Genomic DNA, 25,218 nt, shown 5'->3' with positions numbered 1-25,218 from the left:
AAGTCTCAGATGAACATGTTCCTCAGTTTAGAGACTACGTGTATAACTGAGCCGTAGCAGAGTAGTGTAGAAATCTCTGTAGATTAATAATGAGTTTATCCATCTGCCCCGACTTCTTACTCTGTTTACAAAGTCAGCACAAGATTGAGGCAATGACAATTGTCAAATTCATGATTATTCCATTAAAGCTTCCATAATACTTACAGCAGCTTTCCAGCCCTCAAATTTAAAATAATCCAGGTAAGATAGAGTGTTTGTACTGAGTATATTTGATATAGTGACTTGAAGTGTTCATAGAAAGAAATCACTCCAGTTTATTAAAACCTGCACAGTAGCTAGTAAAATGTTAATCTTGTACCCTAAAACTGTATTGATTTGTGAATGTAAACAGAAGAAAACATTATGTTGGAACAAGCAGTGAAGGCAACCAGGCCAGAATAATTTACACAAGAAGCAAGCAATTTCTTTGTTTCCTTTCTTCAGAAGGGTACAAGAATTTTTTGGGGGAAGTAAGTACAATAAAAATATTTATTTTACAATATTTAGTGTAATGTACCGCTACAACACGGCATTTCGGATTCTAAAGGTTTGTTTCTGTGGTATATTCCTAGTATCTTAATTTCTATTTTACTACCTAATAAAAACACATCAAAAGACAATTATGTTAACAGATGCTTTCATGAACAAATACATTAGGTATTAGTATTACTTGTCCTCATTATTGCAAACCAAAAAGCAGTTCTTGGCAGGATATAAACAGGTGGTGCTTAAATATTTTAGGTAGCCAACTTAAGACAAGGTGTAGGAGTCTGATCATTAACCACTTCTGAAGATTAGGCTCTTTCCAAATGACAAACGCAGCACAAAACCAAAAATCATTAAGTCATCTTAGAAAAATTTAACCTGTTATCATTTATTTATTTATTAACTTGTTCATTTCTCTGAAGTTATTTGCAACACTCCTATAACAGTTCTACAGTAAGCATCAAGAGCCCTCTTACACATCGAACTGAAGTTGCTGTACGGTATCTAATACCATGTGGAAGAGCTAAACAGTTATTGACTTGGAATGCCGACAGCCAGTTTTCAGCACCAACTACTAAAATGTTTTTCAATCAATCACCAATCGAGGCCTATCCTGGACTGAAGTCTGTGGTTGAAGATATTCAGACACATTTACAAACTTGACATGCAAAATAATTGCAAGTTAATTAATCACAATATAGGACCAGCTTGACACCTCCAAAAACCCTGTAGTGAGTAATACATATACTTCCAATAATATAAATAACACAAATATTTCTGGAAAGTTAAAATTTTTCTTTGGTTGGTTGTTTTTTTATTTTTAAAGTATAAGGACAAAAAGTTATCTGCTGTTAGGGGAAAAAAAAAAAAAAAGCCTGCCAAACCCAAAATGGATAAAACCCCTTTTTTATTTTGTAAAGGATTTTCCCAATAATCTTCAAATGCTTTATAAGACTTAGATATAAACCAAAGCATGTCAGAACTATAGACTGTAGCAGCTTAAACATACACGACCATGGTCACACTATTCATTCCTAAAGCTACTAATGGAAGTTAAAAGCTAGAAGGCATAGGGAAAGAAGATTTAGTACATATGATTTTGAGTGGGAAAACACAGAAAACCTGTTTTGGGAGCAAAAGCCTTAAAGCCGGTCTCAACATCTCTTCTGAGACAGAACCACCATAGTAGGAACCATTACCAACTTCAGAATCTAGAGACCCTTAGGTTTTAATAAGTCTATGAAGCTTTTGAATGAGTATGGTACTTTTAATGAACCTAAAATAAAGGAGGGTCACTCCACCTGGAATGCGTGAGCTTTTACCCCTATGTCGGTCAAGGTATGAAGCCCAGTACTTCTACCTGTACCAGCCACTGCAGACCTCAAAGTTGTGGAGGCCAAAGGGAGGAGCAATAATTAAGGTTGTGAAGATGAAGAGAGGAGTATTTCAGGAAAGTCAAAGCTGAGTCAAGGTTATATGAGTAATGTTAAAAGAGGTGGCAAAAGGCAGATCAACAGATACAGGAACGTGGGCAGAGGAGCAGGAAGTTGGAAGCAAATGAAAGATTTGCATCAAGAAAGAAAACAGAGAAGAAGAGTTGTGAAGAAGGCTCTACGTGCCGAAAACAAAATCTGAAATAGTTCAGAACTAATTATAATATTTTTCCATTCAACAATTATGCCCTTTTTAAAAATCAAAAACAACCTGCATAGACATGCAGTGGCTGTGAGATACCGCCAGTTCCTGAGAAATGTTCTGTGATTCATGCCAAAAACATGAGCAAGTTAAAGTGTGGCAGGTCAAGATGTCCTAATTTTTTATTTTTTTTAAATTAAACAACTCCAAACACATAGCACACTTTTAAAGAAAGACACTATTGTCCTTGCTGCAGCAAATTTGCCCAAATTTACTAAGAAAAATGTCTATGTTTTTAGTGCTTGAGGTTTATGATTTGCCTCACTGTTGATGTTGCCAGTAAGTCCTTGGACATTCTCACAAAACATCAAGTGCTTAAAATGCAAATAAACTCCCTATGGGAATTTTTTTTTTTTTCAAACTGCATAAATAGGCTAGGCGCTCAGCTCCTGTTCCTCAAAGCCAGATTATGACTTTTCAAAAGCCTACTGTGCAATAAAATGCCTTTGAGAAACCCCCTAGCTTTCAGAACGTATCATCAGAGCACTTCCTACTCCCTGTTACTCTGTCCCATGTTTTGATTATGCTATGCCCATCAGCTGAAATTCTTCTCTATAGTTGCAACATCCATTTTGAAAACAGTCACGTTCCAAACTTAAGTGAAAGTCTAGGGAAGCTTTATTAGAGACAATAATAGTTTTAATAAAGATTTAATGGCTACAGTGTTCCTACTATTAAAAATCAAAAAGCTATCAACTCATTTGACAACTTGAAATCTGATATTAATAAGATGAAGAGGGATACTCACACACACACCTCCAATTCTGAACACAATTTTTTGTAAGGCTGAAGTGATTCTTGCATAGTAAAGACTAAATTAGACGTGCACTGTAGGAGGACTGTACCCAAAAGGTTGAACTGTGCTACAAGCTCAACACATGGGTACAAGTCAGAAAAAAACCCCACTTATAGTCATTATTATATCAACATTTTAGTTACCAGCATTTTAATGAAGTCATCCTCAGAAACAATGTAAGGCACTTGGAAATTAATGAAGTAGCTGTCCAGTTTTAATGATGGCACATTAGGCAATTTTATCTCACTCTCATTATGGAGTGAGATATCAAAGGACTATGCATTTTCTGCAGGATAAAAACATGCAGGTGAGCAGTTACTACAGAGCAACTAATGCAGAGTAAATCCACACCCTAACTGCCTTGCTGTAACTTGTTCGTGTGGCCATACCCTTCGCTTTAAGTTTTTCAACTAAATTAAAACTACCTAAATACTGAAGGAGGGTTCCAAGCCATGTGCACCAAGAAAAACAGCTGTACAGTTTCAAATGCTACTGCCTCTAGCAGTCCACGCCGTCTCCGCTGGAGATAATCACCCAGACAGCAGACGGTTGCAGTGAACGGGCTCCTCTGCTGCAGCCCTCCAGCCCACTTTAGCACCTCGGCAGGAATAAATATACCTTTGTCAAGGGCAAAAGTCAGTGCCAGAACCGCGGGCTGGGAGAGCCGCAGCAGAGAAGCACACTCGCATCACTGATTGCCTGGTACCCCACATCACCTCCCGTGCAGTGGAGGGCTGGGTGGGCTGAGACAGCACCACCTCACACCAGCACAGCTGAATTAAGCATAACAGCTTTCAAACTACTCAGCCACAAAGACGTATAACACAGTTTAGTTAATCTATTTCAACAGTTAATGTAGACTTTCCTGAGTGTTCCCACGTACACCACCCCAGAGAGAGAGAGAGAGATTAGCATGTACTATTTTTCCAATGAAGCAAAAAGAAAAGTTGTAAGTGAGCAAAACTGGGGATCAGTACTTCAGTAAACTACAGGTTATAAAGGAATGTATATCCCTATAGACAAGGAGAAAATAAGCATCAAAACTTCCACACTGCAGGAGGAGAAATAGTTTGAAAATGAGATAAAACTAGAAAACAGCTTGATTTTTTAATGATGGTACATTAGGCAATTGATTTGTTTAGCTTGATTTAACATTTTTTCAAACTTAACATACCACTTGCAATATACACTCAGGTGTTTTTATATTACATAGGAAAGATGACTTTTAGGTCCCCTAAAAGGTTCACTGCTGCTGCAAGCCCTTCCCATCCCACTACAGAAGCTGTCACCACAGAAGAACAGCAGCTCCCCACCAGAGCAAGGAGACAGGCACAGAGAAATAAGCTTCCAAGTAAATCCTGCGTCCTAGCAAATAGCAGCAGTCAGCCAGACACAGCATATGTATTTGCTGACAGCAAAACTAGTAAGAAGCTCCTGCAAAATTACTATACTACCCAGATAACCAGTATTCCAAGCACACACGTTACCCAAAACCCAAACAGGTCTGCAATTCTCTCGGTTTTAATTATCAAGAATTCAAATTAATATTTACTTGATAAGCAATCAGTTTTAGAGCTCAGACTGGAATTCACATTCTGAATTTCAAGCAGCAAAACAAACTTTAACATCCCATTTAAAAGACTTAATTTCAGCTGAGCTGGCAAACAGCTAAACATACTTGCAGTTCAACAGCCACAAAAATAATTTTCATAGCATTAGAAGTCAATATCAGCTCATTAAAATGTAACCTACTGGAGTTTGCACTTAATTCATAATTCTAACAATCATCATCCACAACTGTTTCATCAAAAGTAACTATATGAAAGGCAAATCAAAGTAAAAATGTACGAGCATGTTTCATGGATTAAAGAAAAATGTAGAATAGCAGATGCATTTGAAAAACCCACTCTTTTGGCAACAATTACAGCATAAGACAAAATGGCTTGAGCAGCTGAAATCCCCCATTCCAAGGGGAATTTCAGGAATGCAAAATTTTGCCTACAGAATTATTTTCTTAGACATGACTTATATCCGAGAACACCAGCTACACAGAACAGTATCATGCTAAGTTTTGGGGTTTAGGCTCAATATTTAAACTAGCAGAATAAGCAAGTGTAAACTCTTAGTACCACCTTACTTACTAGTTTTTATTACTATTTTGGGTGGGTTTCTTGGGGTTTTTTTGGTTTTTTTAGGTAAAACTCTTCAGAAAAAACCACCAACCCAGAAGTGGTTAAATAGAAATAAACTAATACAAAAGCAACCAAAATTTATATTCAAAGTTTATTATACCAGTAGGAACCAAAGCATCACAGAGGGGGGGCTAGCTTAGGGGTGGGAGGGAGGGGTTGAGAATGCAAAATCATAATCCCAACATAAAAACAGCTTTTCAGATGCCAGCAGCTTAATTAAATAGAACAAAATAATTTCCACACTGTTTTTACTACTTTACAAAGTAACACAGGAAGGTTACTGAACTGCTGGGGAAGTGCTTCTACAAGTCACTGAAAGGAAACCAGAAGGTAATAGCAACTTGTGCTCTAACACCACTGAGGCACTGAACAAAGTGGGACAGGGGTATGTCAAAATGTCTGTCATATATTCACATGGGTTTTAGCTTCCAGAGAGCAGTAAAACAATAGAGAAGAGAAAGAATAGTTAAAAAAAAAAAACCCTGTTATTACAGAGGTTTGGTATACAGAGAACTAACTGTATGTGTTTAAGACTGACTACTTGCACTATGACAAGCCTTTCCTGTCTGGAAATCTTTGTTGCTTCGCTGTTAATAGGTGAAAGAATATTATAAATACTTTTTACCAGTGGTCCAGATGTGCTGAAGGTTTGTTCCTGTATTTATTAAAATACCTTAAAAATTTAATTCCAAGCTGCTTTTACATGAAGAAAAAAAAAAAAAAAGGACAAGTATAAGACTACCATAATCCTCCCTAAAGATAAATTTGAAGACCTATTGCCCACTTCCTGAGAGGACCACTTCACATAGTTGGTCACTTCAGAGTGTATAAAGGATTTCCTTCGCCTTCTTTAACTGACATAACTGTGGTATTTGGTCTTACAGCTACAGCAAGGCCGATGATTTCTGAAACCAGAAAGCAGAAAGGATGGAGGTTGGAGAAGACAATGAGGCTCTGAGATAAGCCATCAGTGAAGCACCAGCTCATCAGTCATTTTCTGCAGCAGAGCCAGTTTCTTTGACAAGGTTCACACATAACAAAATTGAGGAATAAACTAACATCCTTTGCTAGTCACTGCAGCTTCCTGGATCACTGATCAAAGATGCTTAATTTAAATGCAAGACAATCTGCAACGTTATTGCAACATCTTAGGAGAGCAGTAATAACTACAGTATGCTTGCAAACGAAGAGAAACACACAAAAGAAAGCACAAGACGGCAAGCAACATGAAGAAATGCAGTGTTTTCATTTTTTCTTGATTGTATATTGTTACATTAGTTGTCTTCATCGATTTTAACATACTACTTTTAAACTTCATTAATTTCTATTACTGTAATACCAACTTGTCAACAACATGGTGCCAACCTTTGTAGCCTTATTCAGAAGGGGCAATGAGTCCAAACAGAAATAATCCGATAGACACACTTCTAGCCATTATCCCAAGGGTACTTTCTCCAACAGAAAAAAGTGGTAAGTCTTTTACAAAAGAAAAACTTTTAAAAGCTTCTTCCAAACTTTGCATTTTTTCATTTAGAATGCAAAACCCAGTTTGCTCACTCCAACTGGTGAGCTGCACCAGTAAGCTAAATACATCATGTATTTACTAGAAACCTACATACAGCAGATGGTATCTGAATTGGGGCTATTAGAAAAGATGACATTTTCCTTCTGCTTTTTCTGTATCAGGAAAAAAACAAATAAATTCTAGAATTACTTTAATATTTTGCTTCCTTCTTGTCCTTTTTCCACCTCAGGAAAAGATACGAAGCTCACAGAAGCCATATGTCATCTGTTGACTTTAGCAGCAAAACTCAGCCAAAAGAACATTAAATCAGTCCCTTTGTTTCTTCTGACTCATCTGAATTTATATCCAGTCAGGGTTTTATGGGCATAAGCTTGTTTCAGAACCTGAGGTAAAACATTTCTCTTCAACTGTAATTATTTTTATTAGTAAAAATTAATCTACAAACATCATCTTAATACTCTTGCCACAAACCAAAAGGTATGCATTAGTCAGTCTCTGAAAAACTGCTGTTTTCACATACTCAGTAGAGGTAATACTCCATGCATGTCTTCATACACCTTTCTAAATCACGTGAAGATTAGTTTTTACAACTGAAGGAGAAAAGCAAAGTTCTGAGTAATAAGAAATGCACCATTTTTGAGTAGGTGCCCCTCAATATAATATGCTTAATATTTAAACAGAAAAAGGAGAAAAGCATATGCTGATAAAACTCAGTTTGCTATTTAGCATGTAAAATTTCTGATTCATCTACCTAGAATGCATACGTGTATGTAACCATACAGATACACATAAGCATCACATACTGTTGTTCCTCAGCAGTAAATAAAAAAGTATATCCTCTAACCAGATATAAAAGAGGAAAAATGTGTTAACCTTTCAGCTAATAAATTCAAATCACTTTCTAAAGTCACCATGGAGTCTAGTCTAACCTCTTGAAATACATCGGTTTAGGTTGCATCTCCTTCTCTTTGGGAAATCTGAAAGCTAAGTATGATCATTCATAAGGTTCTTTGACACTGTGGAAAGTCCCCTTCACCCCAAAGAGATCATGCAATGGAATAATAAAGGACTAAGAGGCCCAAATCCATACACAGCTAGGGAAGAATGTGAGTTGGGAGTGCGTGTCTGTACACATTCATGCACCCTTCTCATGCATGCATGCACACACACACACGCACGATGACACAGAACGGTGGGGATTACAATTAGAGTGTTTTTAAAAAGTTTAAAGAAACTGGCAGACAGGTTGACTCATTTATTTATAGGAGGCATGTGCATGCCCAAATGGGTGAACAGGGCCAAGAAGCTTTTCAAGCCAGTGCAAAATTATTGGCAGAAGGCAGGACTCAACAGTTCTGCATTCCTGCACAGCAGCTGCTTGTCAAGAGAGGGATGCATGAACTTACGTCTAAATTTACTTTTGATATCAGCACATAAAAATCCTTTTTTAGAATTGCTGGTGAAAGGGGAGTTTCCTGCACTCATCATTTTACATTTTATCTTTCAAACCCACAGTTCACTTGCTTAGCAAAATGCCAGTGAGACACTGAAAAACAACTTCAGTTCTGCTGCTTTTTAGGTAACTTTCCTACTTATTTATTGGCCTGGAAAATCTTCTTGTGAGGGCACAGGGAGGAAGAGGAGGGAGTAGTTAAATACTATAAACTAGTAGTAATAAGTACTGAGAGACTTTTTTCATTTCTCAAAGGGTTTGACATGAAAGCAGAAGTTAAAAGTCAGTATCCACTTAAAATGTTAAGAAATTTTCTGGTGCCTTCATACAACATGCAATTTATTTTAATTCTTAGTCTTTGTTAATACTCCCAGCTCATTAGAAGAAAAGTATCAAACAACAAAAAAAATTAGTTAACTACATAAACCACAGATATTATACTGCTTTCACTCCAAGATTTCATAGCACATAAAGCAGTAAGCTACAAATTAGACCCAAAAATAGCTAACAGATTGGGAAACACAGGCAAAGAGAGGTTGAGTTGTGTAATGTGGCAGCAAAGTTCCAGGTACAGATCCATGGTAAGAGACTTCAGATTTACATACTGGCTAGAGGATGATTACTATGAGAAAATGACTGGTTTTTTAATTAGTCCCTAAACTACAAGTCAACCAAAAATCTAAAAACTGCTGGAGCTTTATTAAATACCTCATAATTGAATTACTGAAAATTTACTAAAATGTTGGTATTCTATACAATCATCACAACGGATCATTTAAAATATTCTGAATAAATTAATAGTAAATAGATTTTTTTAAAATCAAAAGTGATCAGATTTAGAAGATGAAACACTAATTAGTTTTATCATTTCTGAATAGGCTGTGCTTTTGAGGGAGACAGAAGCTGTCGACTGCCACAGAGTCATCTGTCTGGCCCCTTCAGTTTGGGCTTTGCCATCCTGCTTTACTTCTGACAGGAGAAAACCCACAGTCTCCAGACATCTATGGTTTCCAAACAACCCTGAGAGAGACCAACCACTGCATCATCCACTACACACCACTCCACAAGAGATGCGGAGCTGGAGCACCAGAGAAGACGGCTTGCCCTGAGTGCAATCATGGCCAGCCAGAGCTGGCACTGGTCAGCACACAGGCATCTCTTGGCTCTGTTAAAGATCTACCCTTGGAAAGATGCTGGGGTTACTATTACTGCAGTGGCTGGGTATTCAGGGAACCTGTTAAGAAGCCTGAATCTGGGAGCTCACATGTCTGATCATCCTAAAGGCTGTCTATAGACATTCACTATATAAACAGACACGCGGAGTCAAAATTATATCAAACCTCAGCTGTCTGCTATGTCCTTCTACCAAAAATGCTCAGATTAGCACACCATAAATTCTGAAGGTGGCAGAAGTGCATGGACACTCCATAACCCACTCCAGGAAGAAACACAAACTGATTAGCTTAAGCATGCAATGAAAATAGCTTCTGTTAATACAGACAACATAGCGAAGCGAACTACAGAACGCATACATGATCTTCTTCTGCTTTAGGAGACAAGGGGATGGTAATAAAAAAGCTGGAGATGAGAAACTAGTGGCAAAGGCTTTGTCACAGTTGGATTCTTCCTCCCTCCCATCCCTTAGTGAAATTAGAGTGAGAAGGTTGATTCGGAGAGGAAAGGTTACCCTGAGAAAACCACACATGGACATGGAAGCATCACCAGCTTAGCCCACTTGGCAGCTGAAGAGTCAAGGAAAGGCCAGCTCAAGTAAGATTTGAGCCTGACTGAAATGATGAGGTGGGACATCACAAAAATCCTGAGAAAAATGAGTCTTAGCTGCCAGTGAGGAAAAGTGATGCACAGTGTTGCAGGGCATGTACACAGAGATGGCTGAAAGACAGAGCTGCAGGAAGACTTTCATTGGCTCTTCTTGCTCCCTCCATTGGCTTTGTCTTCTGAAAAAAATAATCCATCTCTGCTTCAGTTTCCCACTGAGATTCCTTTTACTTGTTTTTCTTCCCCATCTTTTACTTCTATCCTGCATCTCAGTAATATAAGCCACAAACTCAACTATTATTTCCACTTTGTTGTTGTACCTATCAGCTTCAAAACTCTACAATGTTTGCTGTCTTTGAGTGATGAAAACAATCCTTAAGTTTTCACTACAACAACTTTTCTTCACTGAATACCACCATAAGACCTGTCCTGCAGTATATAAAGACCCTACACTCAGAATTTGCTTCAGGATTTACTCACTTGGTTGCAGAAGTCTGCCACGTTACCAGCCATTCTATTCCACAGCAGAAGTATGGAAAAGTACACTTTCCTTACAACTGCTGTCCACATTTTCTTTAAATGTCAAAGAAAGTATATTTATAAAGACATCTTAGACTGTAAACTGGAGGACCTGAGAAACAGGCTCACTCTGCTTTCCGTCACTGGCAAAAATACTATTTCAAACAACTGTAACTGAATTCCTCAGAAAACACAACTCAAACCAGCAAATCTTAGATTTCTTATGTTGAGAAATTTCAGGTGCTCATTTTATTCTTGCTGGCCAAAAGCTAGGCATCAACAAATTTACAGGTACAAAAATGGTTAAGGATGAGGAGGATTACAGATCATAACCTTAACACTGCCAGCAGAATAGGACAATGTCACTGAAAATGGAGTCTACCCTTCCCTTATGTCCCATCCTTGTCCACCTGGCTCTCACACATATATCCATCTTGCACATATATCCACCTCACATAAGCATTTGTGTAATTGCAGGCTGAACCAGATCAGGGAATGAACTTGCGTACAGATCAACCTTTTCTTCATGAGTCTAATTTTAACTCATGTTAGTTTGCCAATCCCCAGCTTGGAGGAGAAGGAGGAGCACAGTGGACAGAGAGGAGTAGAGGCAGCATGGCCTCCTTCTGCATCAACAGTAAGTTGTATATCCAAACCTCCCCACAGAACCACCTCATCTAGAATCTACCCTCTGTCTCACTTATACTTTAGACACCTAAATCTTTGTCTAAACAGAAAAATACAAATCAATGCTTAGAGTGAAAAGGAGTTTTTTTAAAAAAAATCTCTGCAATTTAAGACTCATGGACACCTTTTGTTCCATCAGAACAAGTTAACTCTGCCCTCTGTATGTAAATCGAAATTGTGAGTTCAAAGCTGCGTCAAAGCGACTATTTTCACCTATATCACTGTTGTTCCATCTAAAAGACTTTTGCTGTAAGCTAATCTCTGATTTGTAAAACAACACACACAGTCAATTTATACATTCAAAGCTGTAGAGGGGCAATACAAGAGAAACTGGGAAAGTCTTAGTTGACAAGTACTTAAAATTATAATAAAAACACTTAGGAACTTGGCTCATTTTATAGGGTTAGTTTATATGACTATTGCAATGAGCAAGTTTCCGATTTCAGAATGCTGAAAGCAACCATTTAACACAATCCTAGGAGCAATGGGAGGGTGGAAATCTGCGAGTTTAATTCCACCACTTGTTTTTCAACCAGTAGTTTTAATAACATTAAGCAATATTCTAAAGAAATGCTCAAGGACGTAAGTGGAATCTTAAATGAATTCCTCAATATGGTTTCTGTGCACTGAAAACACCTCATAGATAATACGTCCCTCCAGGAAAATACATCCTATTACAGATAGAAATTGCTTTTATCAGGTTCTAAAGGAAATGGTCTCTGCCTGCTTTTGTCCTTAAGCAACTAACATCAACTACAGAAGGGTTATTAGCACAAGAAAAAGTGCCAAAATCCTTTCTGTTGCTAACATGAACGCCCACTGTGAACGGTGTATGGAAGATCTCCATTTTTAGACGTCTCTGTGAAGTAAGGCCTTTGTTGAACATTCCTGTAGAATCTAAATAACTCACATTTGGGGGAGGAGGGGACAAAGTGTTATAATACCCTGAAAAACTCCACTCCACATGCTGCATCTTCTAACTTGCTATTGACTCAAGGTACAGAGCACAACTTTAGAACTCCTTCATGTGGAGAGATCACAGCATATACAGAGCATTTTAAAAAACAAAAGCTTAGTACCAAAAGATTCTTTCTCTACTATGTAGCTATATTAACCTCTTGTTCTTAATGAAATGCCCCAGCAGCTAGCAGAGACAGCAAAGCTTCCCTCCTCTCACACTGGGCTTTCAGGAATGCTGCTATGTTGAAAAGGAAAAATTATCGCTGCTCAACAACATGCAATCCAACAACAAAATCCCACTGCAAATTGCTTTATAGAACAAATATATGGATTTTTATAGACTTATGTCAACTCCAAGGTGTATAAACTGAGACGGTGCTATTCAAAGAAATCAAAACTCTAATGCTACTGTCCTGTATTCTGTAGTGGTTTGAATCTTGCCATAAAGTTACTGCTGAATATTTTTTACCTGACAGAAATTAACAGCTTAGCTAAAAACCTATACCTAAAAAGTCACTTAGCACCTTTCAACTACCTTCAGGATAAGAACGCCAAAACCAAAATAACCCCAGTAATATAAGAAATTAAAAGATACACTACACTAAATTATTTTCACATTTCTAGAATTATGAGCGTGAGTGTATTTGGTGGTGCAATTTGCCTCAGTTTGGGCACTCTCCTAAATTTGGACTTCTGTTGGGAGTTTGATATAAATCTTACATCAGAAGAGATTCAAGATAAACATAGAAGTTACACTGATTTAGACCCACAACTGAATTTAATCTTTTAAAAACACTTGTACTTTCATCTAAGATCTAAAAAGGTGCATTTTAACAATGATCTAATGGCAGATGATCCTAGAACTACCCATTGAGCTTTCTGCCGCCACCTCCAGCCTCACCCTGCTTCTGCACCAGCTCCCACACACATGTAGGCTCCCAGTCAGATCCCTCAGGGAGCTAATCCTGCAGAAAACAAGCTCTGCAGGAGAAGAGTGAATACTTTCTGGTGGTTAAACTCCACGAATGAGCTCACCATGAGTCAGGTGAGTGTCACCCACTGGGCCATTAAAATGGGTGGCAGTGCCTAATGGTAGTGAAGAGGGGAGTGAGACTGTCTCCTTGTGGAGACCCATTAACTCAGCCCAAGGACAGGACATGTATTGCAAGTCTAAAAGTTGACACTGTTCACCAGAGTTTTATTACTCTGTCATGATTTTCCTGGTTACTTCTCATCTTAAAAATAAAAGTAACAATTTTAAGGTATCTAAAAATATGGATCCATTGAGAACCAGGGTCTTCTAAAAAGCATATTTGGTATTCTAACTTCTTTAGAAGCTCCTTAAGACAGTATCAAATTTAAATTTAAACAGTGTTCTTCAAATACCGCCAAGCAAGTCCTCTTGCAAATACCTAACCTCCCATGTTTCTGTTTTTTCATTGCAACATTTGTTAAAGAAATTCTAAAGGTTATTTCCATGGCTCAGGAGAATTTGACTAATATTATGATAAATATTCTTGGAGAATCTATTTTTTTTTAAAAAACAAAAAAGCAATTAAATAAGCATAACATGACTTTTATGGATGTCACTATCTTTGGTCTACTTCCAAATGCATGCTAAAAATAGTAAGAACAGAGTTATATTAAACCAGAAAAGTACAAGGTGTCTTGATGCAAAATTTGGTTTACATAAAATAGAAAAATATTTTTCCAGCAGATGTAAAATAAAACAGCTAAGAGAAAAACACCAAACTGCTCCCCATCTTCAAAAGACACTGAAGACTTGGTATTTACATATTATGCAAGAAACCAATCCCAGTGAAATCATGCCTGGGGTACCATTCTTAGAACCAAAAATAACAGGTATGAGTATATGAATAAAAATTAAAGATATATAAAATTTTTGGTTAACTGAGAATTTAAATTAGTTACTAAATTATTACATTAACTCCTAATTTTGAGAGCAGACAGGACACATCCAGAATAACATGTTTTTTCTTACTGCATTCAAGACAAAATACCTATTTAAAATACCTGAATTCTTCAGAATTCCGCAATGATTTTTAAAAAGGCAAAAGATTCTGAATACACCTTTAAATCACTAGTGTACCAAAGCAATTTTTTAAATGGTTTCCTTTCTCCCACTGAGGTATCCCAGAATTCATTAGCTTAAATTTATTCACATACCAAGAACACTTATTAAGACTTCACAAATTTCCATGCTCTCTTCTCAATTATGCCAACATCAGTCAAGCACTATCATTCCAGAGCCATGAAAAATAGTTGTCTTTTTTTTGCTGCAGCTCATCAACAACAGATAAGACCTGTAAAGTAGCAGCACTAGTCATGCAAAACACCTGGTGCTGCAGGCTGGAAATAGCAACACAGGCAAGAAATGTCTCCGGGGTATTTGTTATTATTATTTTAGATACCATCTTGTATTTCCTATCAAGATATCAAGTTCATGTATGGCATTTGACTGTATATATATTTAATAGTTCTATGAACACATACACTTCCCTTAAACATAGCTGAACATAGACTTTTCAGGTGTTCCTTCCCAAGCTGTATCTAATTACATCTCAGCACTGACAAAGCAACAGCTGTCTCATTAGGAAAGTAATAATTGTAGCATGAAAATCACGGTTGTACTTGCTTCCTGCTTTTGCTCATGGCTGTTATTCCAAAGACAGAAAAAAAACCCCAAAACAAAACAGAAAAACCCACACAAATATACTAACATCTGTAATTTAACAGAAAAACTGACAATACCAAAGAACAAGGTAAAAAAAAATGACCCATACCAAAACCTGAAACCCTACTTGTGGCCACTCTTATTAGGTATTATGACAAAAATTAAATAAAATTTATTTCAGAAGATGTCTGTGACTTATATTGCAGGCCTGACTTAGTTTATTCATATCTTTTAAGAAAACATTTGCTGTACATCCAAAAATTAATCCAAGTCCCTGTTTACTATTAAAGACTCAAGAACAATATATGTCTCACAAAACTTAATCAGTGACTGTAAGTTTCTGGACATGCATCCCTATTTTGATGTACTGGGGCAACTATGAAAAATAACCAAATAAAAGCAGTGGCTTTATACATAGATTACACTGCATTTCCTACCATACCTACTACTGATGTTACAAAAGCGTAACTGTTAGAACAGAGTTGGCATATTAACCATCATGTTGTTTGTCTCATGCCAAAAATTCTAGTTACAATGCAAGTGGCAGCAAGCACTATACCCCTATTAGTATGCCTTTTTTTGCAAGCCTCAGTAGTACTTCACTTAAGTATGAGGAGTGGAGGAAAACTTTAAGGGGAAAAGGGTAACGAAGACAAGGCAACTGGCTGCCCTTGTAATCTGCAGTCAACTTAAAGAGCCACCTCAGGTCATGAGAAATTTCAAGATGACAACTCTTTCAAAGTTCTCTTCCCACGGTCAGAAAAAATACCACATGGAAAAGAAATAGTCCATGATAAAACTACTCTTTCACTAGCTTTTATGGTAACTTGCACGTAAGCCAAACAATGTACAAGGGTATCAATCACTTTCCTACTTAAATGCCTTTTCAAAGTCATACACAAACTTATAAGAATGTTCAACCAACATATATCAGCTGGCTCATGTACTGTTTTCGGATATTGATATCTGCAATCCTTTTACCGGATCTAGCATCATTGTCTGAGCTCAGATGATTCAGATAAAAACAATGTGAAAACATAGTTGTTTTCATGTTTAAAGTCTCCATTGGTCTCCTGCAACAATAACAGGAAGAGCTGTACGGATCGATACACAAGATTACTAATAGGGACTTTTCTTCTCCTACCCAACAACACGCACGTGAAACTTTCTTAGCCAGGTAATACATCCAACACTTACCAGATCTCTGTGAAGCACCCAGTTTGCATGGAGGTAATGAATTCCATCGAGGATCTGGTAGAGTAGGGATTTAACCATAGATCTTGGCAACTGCATGGGCTTTTTATTTGCTTTTGAGGCACGGTGAAACTTGATAATATGCTAGAAACAAAACAAGTAGAAACATAAAGCATGTTAGATAAGTAGAAGGGCTTTTTGGCGTGTTGGTTTTTTTAAACTATTAACATTAAATAATGGAATGAAATACAAGTTTGTTGAACTTTGCAATTAAAAGTAATAGTGATGTGCTCACCATTTTCTTAAATAGTTTTTATTCTCTGAGTTGGTTTAAAAAAGCAGCTGTCAGGCTTTTGTTAATATCTAAGGACTGACTACTTACCTCCAGTAAGGATCTTAGACATTCCCCTCCCTCCCTTCTCCCCATTTGGGATCCTCTTATGCACAGCTGCTAGAGCAGAAGCTTCCAAACAGCAGTATCTACCAGAAGGAGGACTGCACTCTATGGTTTCACACCTTCCATCCCCCTCTCCAAAAACACCCAGGACAGAATGCTTGCAACTACATACATTACTGTTTCCCCCCAAATCAGAATCCCAGTGGAAAGAGATTCAATAAATATTTCAATAAATATTGGGGGGGTGGGGTATGACAGGAACAAAGACTCCAAAACCCCCGCATCATTAGGGTGACATCATATCCAAACATCTAAAAATGGTTATATTCTCGCTTCCAAGTTTTGGCTGCATACTTCACTGATGATAACAAGCTAGTGGCTCTTGGATTACAGAGTCAGTTAGCCCACTAGGGGGACAAATACCACTTGAAAACATGGAATGCAGAAAGGGACCCCAGCATTAAGTCATTTGAAGGAATGAAAAAAAGATCATGAAAAGATTGCTAAGAGATCATGAAATATTCATAAACTAATTAATATTTATTGTAAGATCAGTGTGGATATAGTAGGTTAGGTTTGGTTTTGCTGTCTCCTACAAGAAATAAAGTGGGGTGAGGGCCTTATACCTTTTCAATCCTTGGACAAGGTGTGGCTGTGCAAGGCACAAACCAAATTTTAACATATTGCTGTTCAGCAAACAACTAAATCCATTCACTCAGATTAAAAAAAAAAAAATCTCCTTTTTGAAGGCAATTCAAAGAAGCAACTCAAATAACAAAATACTTTTCAATTATCTGCTTCTTGAAAGACAGAAATAATAAAGGCAGTTTGCATTTTTACTGAAAGCGATTCAAAATGCTAATCTGTAGAGTGACAAGACTACTAATTACCCAATTCTTTAAATAGGATTTGTCTAGTTCAAGATCATCCCCCTCCCCAGGTTAAAGAGGTAGCCAACGGCTGTGCTTTCATTGAACCTCTGCTCCCTCCACCACCACCCCCTGCCAAGTTTGTCGCTACTGCTCCCAATGAAAATGCTAACGGGTTAATGTTTTCTCATGGTAAATGCTACCTCTGGCTGTCACCAGTACTTTAGCCACTGTCAAATCATGCTTAGCAAAGGTGTAGACAATATTGTTTAAAGAGAAATAAAAGAAAGCAAAAAACCCCAAATAAATCAGAACAGCCTGCTTATTCCCTATCAACAGCAATGCTCCCAGTGAACCTTCCACTCTTACAACAGTGATGGCTGTGTCTTAGAAAACAGTACAGAAGAAATCTACAGGATTATCAATTTTTAATATACAAATTAGGATCAGTAAACAAAACAAGCTCTTAGTACCTGATCCTTTAATTGTGCAATCACTCTGAAAACTGTAACGGAAAGCCTTAAGGGATCATTTCTTTTTTTCTTGTCATGTCACAAGAAGATTCTGTGTTAAAACTTCATCTGGGAGTCCCCACCTTCCAGCACCGCACAGTGCTCACCAGATAACGACCTTCATATGTAATTACCATACGATTTATAAAGCAGTAACAATACCATAAACTCCCAAATGAGTACCTTTACTAATACACATGAATGCTTATGAAAAAATATAGGGGCACCAACAGGAAAATGTCACAACACAGAGACCTGTAAACCCAGTCCAGCCCTTTTTCAAGGTGCACGTAATCATTAAAAGGGATTTCTATACCCATTTAAAAACTGACTAGTATCCACACAAAACATTATTCCTTATAATAAAGGCATACAGAAAATGAAACTGAAAAACAGTCCCAAGGGACAGAAGGGGACACAACTAACCACGGATGCATTGAGGAGGAACACTCTGCCTCTGGCCCTACCACAGCCCCTCTGGTACCGCTGGAGGAAAGGAGTGCGACAGTACCAGGCCGGTGCCCTCCGATTTCTGCCCCCACCCTCCTGTGTGGCTCCCCAGGCCCTTCCAACAGATTGGGAACCCTGCTGAAGGCTTCGTCCCATGAGAAACTAAAGGACTGAGCGGATGTTTAAAGCGATGTGAGAATCTGTCCAGGAACAAGACACTATCAGTCAAGCAGCTACTAGTACGCCAGGACCATCCACTAGATTAAGCAAAGCAAAGCTTACACAAGGGTAGAGGAGGGAAGGTTTTTTCCTGCGGCGACTCAAAGCAGCAGCATCTCTCTTTCTTCCTCTCATTCCACAAGAACACCTATGTGAACTTTTGAGGCAGATAATCTGCACTTACACTGGGCTTTAGGTATGCAAGTTACCTCTAAATCAGAGCTAGCATAACTAAATCAGCACAATGCTAAGCTACGTTACCCAGCCAGACTTGCCAGCTGAGGTCCACCACCACACTTACCAAAGCTGGCACACGCTCCAGAAGATGGCAGAGCTTGCTCTTATCTGCCTTTGAAATACCACTTAGACACATCCTAAATCATCTTGCTCTGATGTGGTTTGTCCCAGTCAGAAAGGCTAAGAAAGCAAGCTCGTTTCTTGAAAGAGTTATTGAATTGCAGAAGTGAATTAAAACTGATAGTTTTGCTTTAAGCAAGTTATATCACCATTAGATAAGTTTCAATTGCCTATAAAAGCAAATAAAAATTATTGTTGCCATCTTACTCTACAGAAGTTTATATTTGCCAAATTGCTAACTTCACCCCATCACAGTTTAGACAACTGAACAAAAATTAAACTGAAAACATACTGCAGGGCCAAATAGTACAGGGAACTGAAAAGCTGAATTTGCCCCATGCCATTGAAATAAATTCACAGTGCTTGTGACCAAGTCCCACTCTCAAAAGTTTTGTAAAAAAGGTGGTTCATCTGATTTCTTGTATGCAGCTAGCCACATGAAGAAGGACCAACACACACAACCAACACTAAACAGCAATTTTAATGGCCGTGTCCAACTAAGAAACAGAAGGGCAAATAGGTGCCACTGCTGAACAACATCTCTTCTACTACAGGCAGCAAGCCCAAGCTTTTCCTTATTTCTTTATATTTTCAGAAATGTATCTATATGGCCCTACCACTGTTGTGAGAAAATATTCCTCAAATTAAAAAAATAAATAAGTGCATCAAAACAGAAATAAATGAATGGTCATAACCATTTGATAAAAGTTTTGAAGATCAGGTAGATCAGGTGTACAGTAAGCTCCAAAGCAAAGGATGCCATACCAGTACAGCTATGCTAAAGGAATTTAACTTAAGTAATTCTGCTGACTTCAGCTATGGCAGGGAGATGTGCTCTTTCCGTGTCAAAACATTTAAGATTTAATAGTTTAAATCCAAGACTTCAGGTGTAGAAATGTGTGCAGGCACCAGCACAAACTAGGATGTTCTGTATACATAACTGCACTTTGCAAGCAGATGAGGGCTCCTCTACTAGCTTCACTTCCTGAATAGTCCCAAAGTACAGCCTTGAGTACAGCATAATCTTAGACCTAATAAAGGTATGGAATTATCTTCAGGAATTATATGAATTGTAGTCTGCATTTCCCATTCCCCAGATGACTGCCCTAACCACTAGGTTTCAAAACCACACTCCTCCTTTCTCTCATTCAACAAATCTTTTCGCATGATAGCACAGTTTCAACACTGTCCCATGAGTTGGGAGTAGAGATTTGAATCCTGACAGGTATGAAGGACATTCTGCATCTCTCTCCGGAAACCAGAATGTGTGTTTGGACATCGCAGCTTCTAACCTTTAGGTATGCTCAAGGTCGTTGCTGAATCTTACCCCTAATGGATAATCACTAAGAACAAAACATGAGGACTTCCAGAATCCAGTCAAGTCAGAGGCATGTTTGCAGCAAGACGACAAGCAGACAGGGGGTCAAACAGCTTCAGCATTCTCCATGCCTTTTTTCACTGTCACTCCCTAAAGATAACTTAATTCCCATATTGTGATCGATCATCTGGCCACAAAAGCTGGAAAACACCCAGACACATTCAGCAAAAGTTTGGGGAAGCCTTAATTGTCAGTGCACATTATACAAGTCACATGCTAGAGAACAGAAACCCATCCACAATGTTGTCCCATCACAATATCATTTTAATTAGTTCATTAGAACATTGCAGATGCAAGTTCTCCTTCTGATATACCTGAAGTGCTTCAAAATGAAAGAACAACACATCATACAAGGTAAATGAAACTCCAAGCAATATTCAAATCTATTCAGCAAAAGTAGCCAAGTCACTTTCCTTTTCTGTACATCTGTATTTTCAGATTACTAAATTTTAAAAACATGTTGCCACTGATTGGATTCCAAAAATGTGAGCCAATTAGGTATTCACTTTTGAATATAAACATAATACAAAAATATTACTACTGCTTTTATGTATTGTTTTAAATTTAAACAAGGCATCAACTTTGTGGCAGTGGCTATAAATCTATATTCTAAATTAAATTAATATTTCACTGACCAACATTAAAGTATACATTTATTAACATTCTAGAAAAGTAATGAAGCTTCCAGAGACTGGCTGTAATTTGCTGTTTGCAATCTCTGGGACTATTGGTTTTATTTACTAACTACTTATTTCCAATTTTCAACTTCAAAAAATGTAATAAAATTGAGAGGAAAAACAGATGAACTGGCTTATTTCAGTAAGACCATCTAAACAATAATAGATAAAGAAGTGAAACAGAGCTAAGCATTGGAAAAGAAAATACAGTGGTGACTCATGAAACAATATTTAATCTAATAGTTCGTTTGTCTTCTATGTTACCTAGTGTTAAAATTGGTTTGAAAATTGGCTGATGAGGAAGAATGTACATTTTTTAAATCCTCCACCATAAACAAAGTAAACATAACGCATGACAATATAGAACAAACTCATTTAGTTTGTTCCATGAAAACCCCTAGTATTTACCCAGCAGTTAAATGACCATCCAAAAAGATCCTAATTCTAGCCTGCTTCCAAGGAAGTTAATCTGATACAAACATACTCTCTCTGTATCACCCCATTCCTGAGAATTGCTGTTCAGTATGACAGAGGTTAAAACAAGCAAACAACTCAGACCTGGAAAGTTTTCATGGAAGTAGGAAGCCAGTTAAAGGAGAGATTTTATGCATGTCTGCTAAATGAAGTCACACTGTGAGGTCCCACCTCAACAGACATGAGATCAAACACAACCCCCTAGAAAACCTGACTACTTGAGTTCCACTGCTTAAGGCAATGCTTGTTTCAAAATTACATGCATCTCCATCAAACTGAAACGCAATCATGTTGAGATGCCTCTCCCTACTGAAATAGTCTGTTTGCTCCCACACTTCAGCACAAACCCTTTGTTCTATCCAATCTCTAATCCAACCTTTGAGAATAAAACATAATTATGTCAATGCACCAGTAAAAAGTAAAATTACATTTTAATATTAAAGATATGGAAGCTTGGATACACATTAAATCTGTGTCAAAGTCGAGAGAAAAATTCAGATTATATGGCTTCAAGTCTCACTTCAAACATAAAATTATTTCCATTTTTTCTGTTCAGGAATCGATACCCAAACAAATGTAATCAACATTGCAAACCTAAAGCACTTAAAAGACTATGGAAGAATAAATCAAAATTTAAAGGTGATATAAAAACTAACCATGCATTGTTCACACAATTTTCAAAGAGGAAACAAAGATAGTTCTAACTAACCTGAGTAACATTTGTTTGCTGTTCCAAAAATAAATCACAGTTTCATATGCCTACACTTAGGACTCAGACACCAAAGTTTTAGACACTAAAAAAAATTTTGCCAAAGGTATATCACAAGTAAGATAAAATAAAATCAAAACAGAAGTGGGTAAAAGTATTTCTACTGCAATCACTTAAGTTTCCAGTTTGAGAGCATTACAGCAACCAACACATAACAGTCCTTCTAAAGAGGAGAGGGAAAAAAAAATATGCCTCAACACACTCCCTCTAAATAATGCCAGTACATGGCCATCACCAAGTACCTTCTTTAGAATGTCATTAACCAAACTTCCTAATAAAAAAATCAGTTCCCAAGGAACAAGAGGTCAACATTTTAAGTAACAGTGAAAGGAGCTTTAATACACTAACTTTGCTAATGCCAACTTGCTTTAAATACCTAAGTTTTGAAGCACAGAGCAGACAAATAGATTCAGTATAATTTTCCTAGCTTTTGCTGGGGTCTTTCTAGGTCTTCTATATCTTTCAAACCTAAATATGTCAAAATAACTCTACACAATGATAATAAAAACATCAGAATTCAGCTACCCTTTCAGCATATATCTGAAACACTCAGTATTCATGCCGCTCTGTTCATATTAATTCTTCACACACTTTATGCTTTTGCACCCTTACCTCTGTCTTTGAAGTCTGTTCCTACCTCTTGTTACCTCCAATTCTCATGCTTTGTGGTACAGAAAAGGAACCCACATAAACTAATCTCAAATCCCTATAAATCTGGCAGAAAAAGCAAGTTTTGTGAGTGACAAGCACATTCTCAGAACAGACAGCTATCAACAAGGAATGGCGCCGCTCTCTGCAAGAAATCGAGCCATCACTTTAGTGTCAAAAAGACCCCATCCGTTATATTCGGAAGGGATAAATCATGCTATAAAGACTTTCTGTAACAACGGCTGACAATAAAAATTGTAACTTTAAAGCAGTCAAAACCTATGCCAGCCCATTCCAACAAATCTTTGCCCCTTTGCCCTTCTGCCAGCTAGCAGAATTCTATATTGGTAAATATGCATATGACAGCGAAGACGGCACAATCACCTAGTGGAGCAGGATCGAATTCAAACAAAAATATACACATGACTATAGAAAATTAAAAGAGAAAAAAATAAAACTGCTACACTGAGAAAAGTATTTTCATGTATATAAAAGTATCTGTGATCAGCTAGCATCTGAATTATCCTCATGATTAAGAGCTAAACTGAAGCCTAGTGGAAGAAAGAATTATAACTGATTACACCATATTTGAGGAATACTTTAAAACTCAGATCTATTAGAAAATATTCATGTGATTAAACAAACGTGCAAACTTGCAGAAATCCTTATGCAACACCCTCACAATTTCATTTAGCATCTAGCAACATTATTCACATAGTTGTTAGCTGAAATTACATATATTTATTTGTATATTGAGAGAGTCAGATAGTGTTAGGAAATTCACATGTAGGAAGAATATTTTCTCCTTTCCATTATTTGATGATTATTTTTAGGTACGTACAACTATGCTTATGATCTCTACCCTGTATTTTTAAAAAGCAGAATATATACATAACAAGTACTTCATATAATACAAAGCCAGTCCATCCATATATTTTTATTATCAACAATACTTTCAAGATTAATTTTACTTCATGTTTCTTAGTGGTATTTGCTGCTAAGTAGTTAGTTGTTAGCGACCACTGGAATCTAATAACAAGAGAGAAACATTCAACCAAACCTAAAAAAATACTCAGATCATTGTTTAACTGGTCTTGGATAGTGACCGTATCATCACATGCAATATTATCACATCATAGTTAATAATTTATTTAATCACTTATTAAGAACCAATGTTTTTTATGGCTATAAACCACATTCAACACACCTTACTGTGATAAAAATGTCACTGTTTTTCAGGATGAGATTAAAAAGAAATTTCAGAAGCTTCTCATTTAATTACAACATACATTTCCAGAAAAGGGGATCTTAAAGCTCTGAACTTACACACACATATTAAAAGACTCTGAGAATTAACATAGCTAGAAAAGTGGATACTCTATCAATTCAGAATATAAGAGAGTTACAAAAATGTTGTGTGGAATCAAAAATCCTATTTAAGAATATAGACGATGGAATTGAAGACATTGAATGTGTGCTTTAGAAAATATTCCCAGTACTAAAAACCTGATGCTGTAAAAGTATAGGAGTACTCTCCCGGGACTACTGGAGCTCTAAATACTATAATCTCCCCAATGGCTAACAGCAAGTACACTGACAACGAATAGAATTTGCCTCTAGACAGACTTCATTTGTATCAAACTTTTCTTGAAGTCCAATTAAGTAATCATCATGCATTTAATGTATTTCATATAAATTTGAATAATGTCTTAAAATACATGAGCTTTACATAGGAAGTTCTGGACAGCAGTACACAACTTAAGACTCAAGTAAAATAAGAACATACATAAAAGTTGAATAGGAAAATAAGTTATTTCTTAGTGATAAGACAGCAAAAACTCATGCATTTAAGAAAAATTTTTTTTAAAAGGCCAAAAATGAACATAACAGAAAAATACACTATTAGTTGAAGGAATTACACTTTTTCTTGGAAAGATTTAATCCATGGATAGGTTTGTAAGACTATGAAGTTCTAACTGTGTAGTGGAAGAACTAAATAGTATCAATTCCACTCACGGACTTAAGATTAACTCAGCGATATGTTAACTGAATTACATTTTTTTTATCTCAACATAAATTAATCAAGGCAGAAAACCTGGATACAATTTGGATTAAAAGCATCCAAGACCTTATGAGTAGATATTGAAAAAGGAATGTTCCTCACAAGACAAGGAACAGGAGATGGTTGGTTCTGTAGCTATAAACATCTGAAGCTGAAAGCTTCGGACAACCAGAATATAAAGGTGTGACACTGAAGCAAGTTATCAGCAGTTAAGAAAGGATGTAGCCTATAATGTATGAGACACTCAACAGCATCTGTGGACATAGACATTTTAAACCTTGTGTCAGTGCTCCTTTTACACTGAGATACAAGCTAAGGAATCTTGTATTTACTTCATAGCATGAGCATATATAAACAGTGATGACAGTGTAGACAATACACTATAA

At 37.0% G+C, this 25,218-nt stretch overlaps 1 protein-coding gene across 3 annotated transcripts in view; it reads right to left on the bottom strand.

Annotated features, from left to right (window-relative positions):
• CDK19 (cyclin dependent kinase 19) overlaps positions 1 to 25,218 on the bottom strand; it is a 130,571-nt gene that overhangs the window by 50,546 nt on the left and 54,807 nt on the right. For all 3 annotated transcript variants that reach the window (XM_074819330.1, XM_074819332.1, XM_074819333.1), the window contains one exon: positions 16,024 to 16,164. In XM_074819330.1, coding sequence (XP_074675431.1) covers positions 16,024 to 16,164 — 141 coding nt within the window. The remainder of the gene's footprint in view (positions 1 to 16,023; positions 16,165 to 25,218) is intronic.

Source organism: Strix aluco, chromosome 3 (genome assembly GCF_031877795.1).
Source record: "Strix aluco isolate bStrAlu1 chromosome 3, bStrAlu1.hap1, whole genome shotgun sequence".
Taxonomy (NCBI): Eukaryota; Metazoa; Chordata; class Aves; order Strigiformes; family Strigidae; genus Strix; species Strix aluco.
The sequence above is the reverse complement of the archived record's forward strand: the minus strand, read 5'-3'. Positions and strand labels throughout refer to the sequence as shown.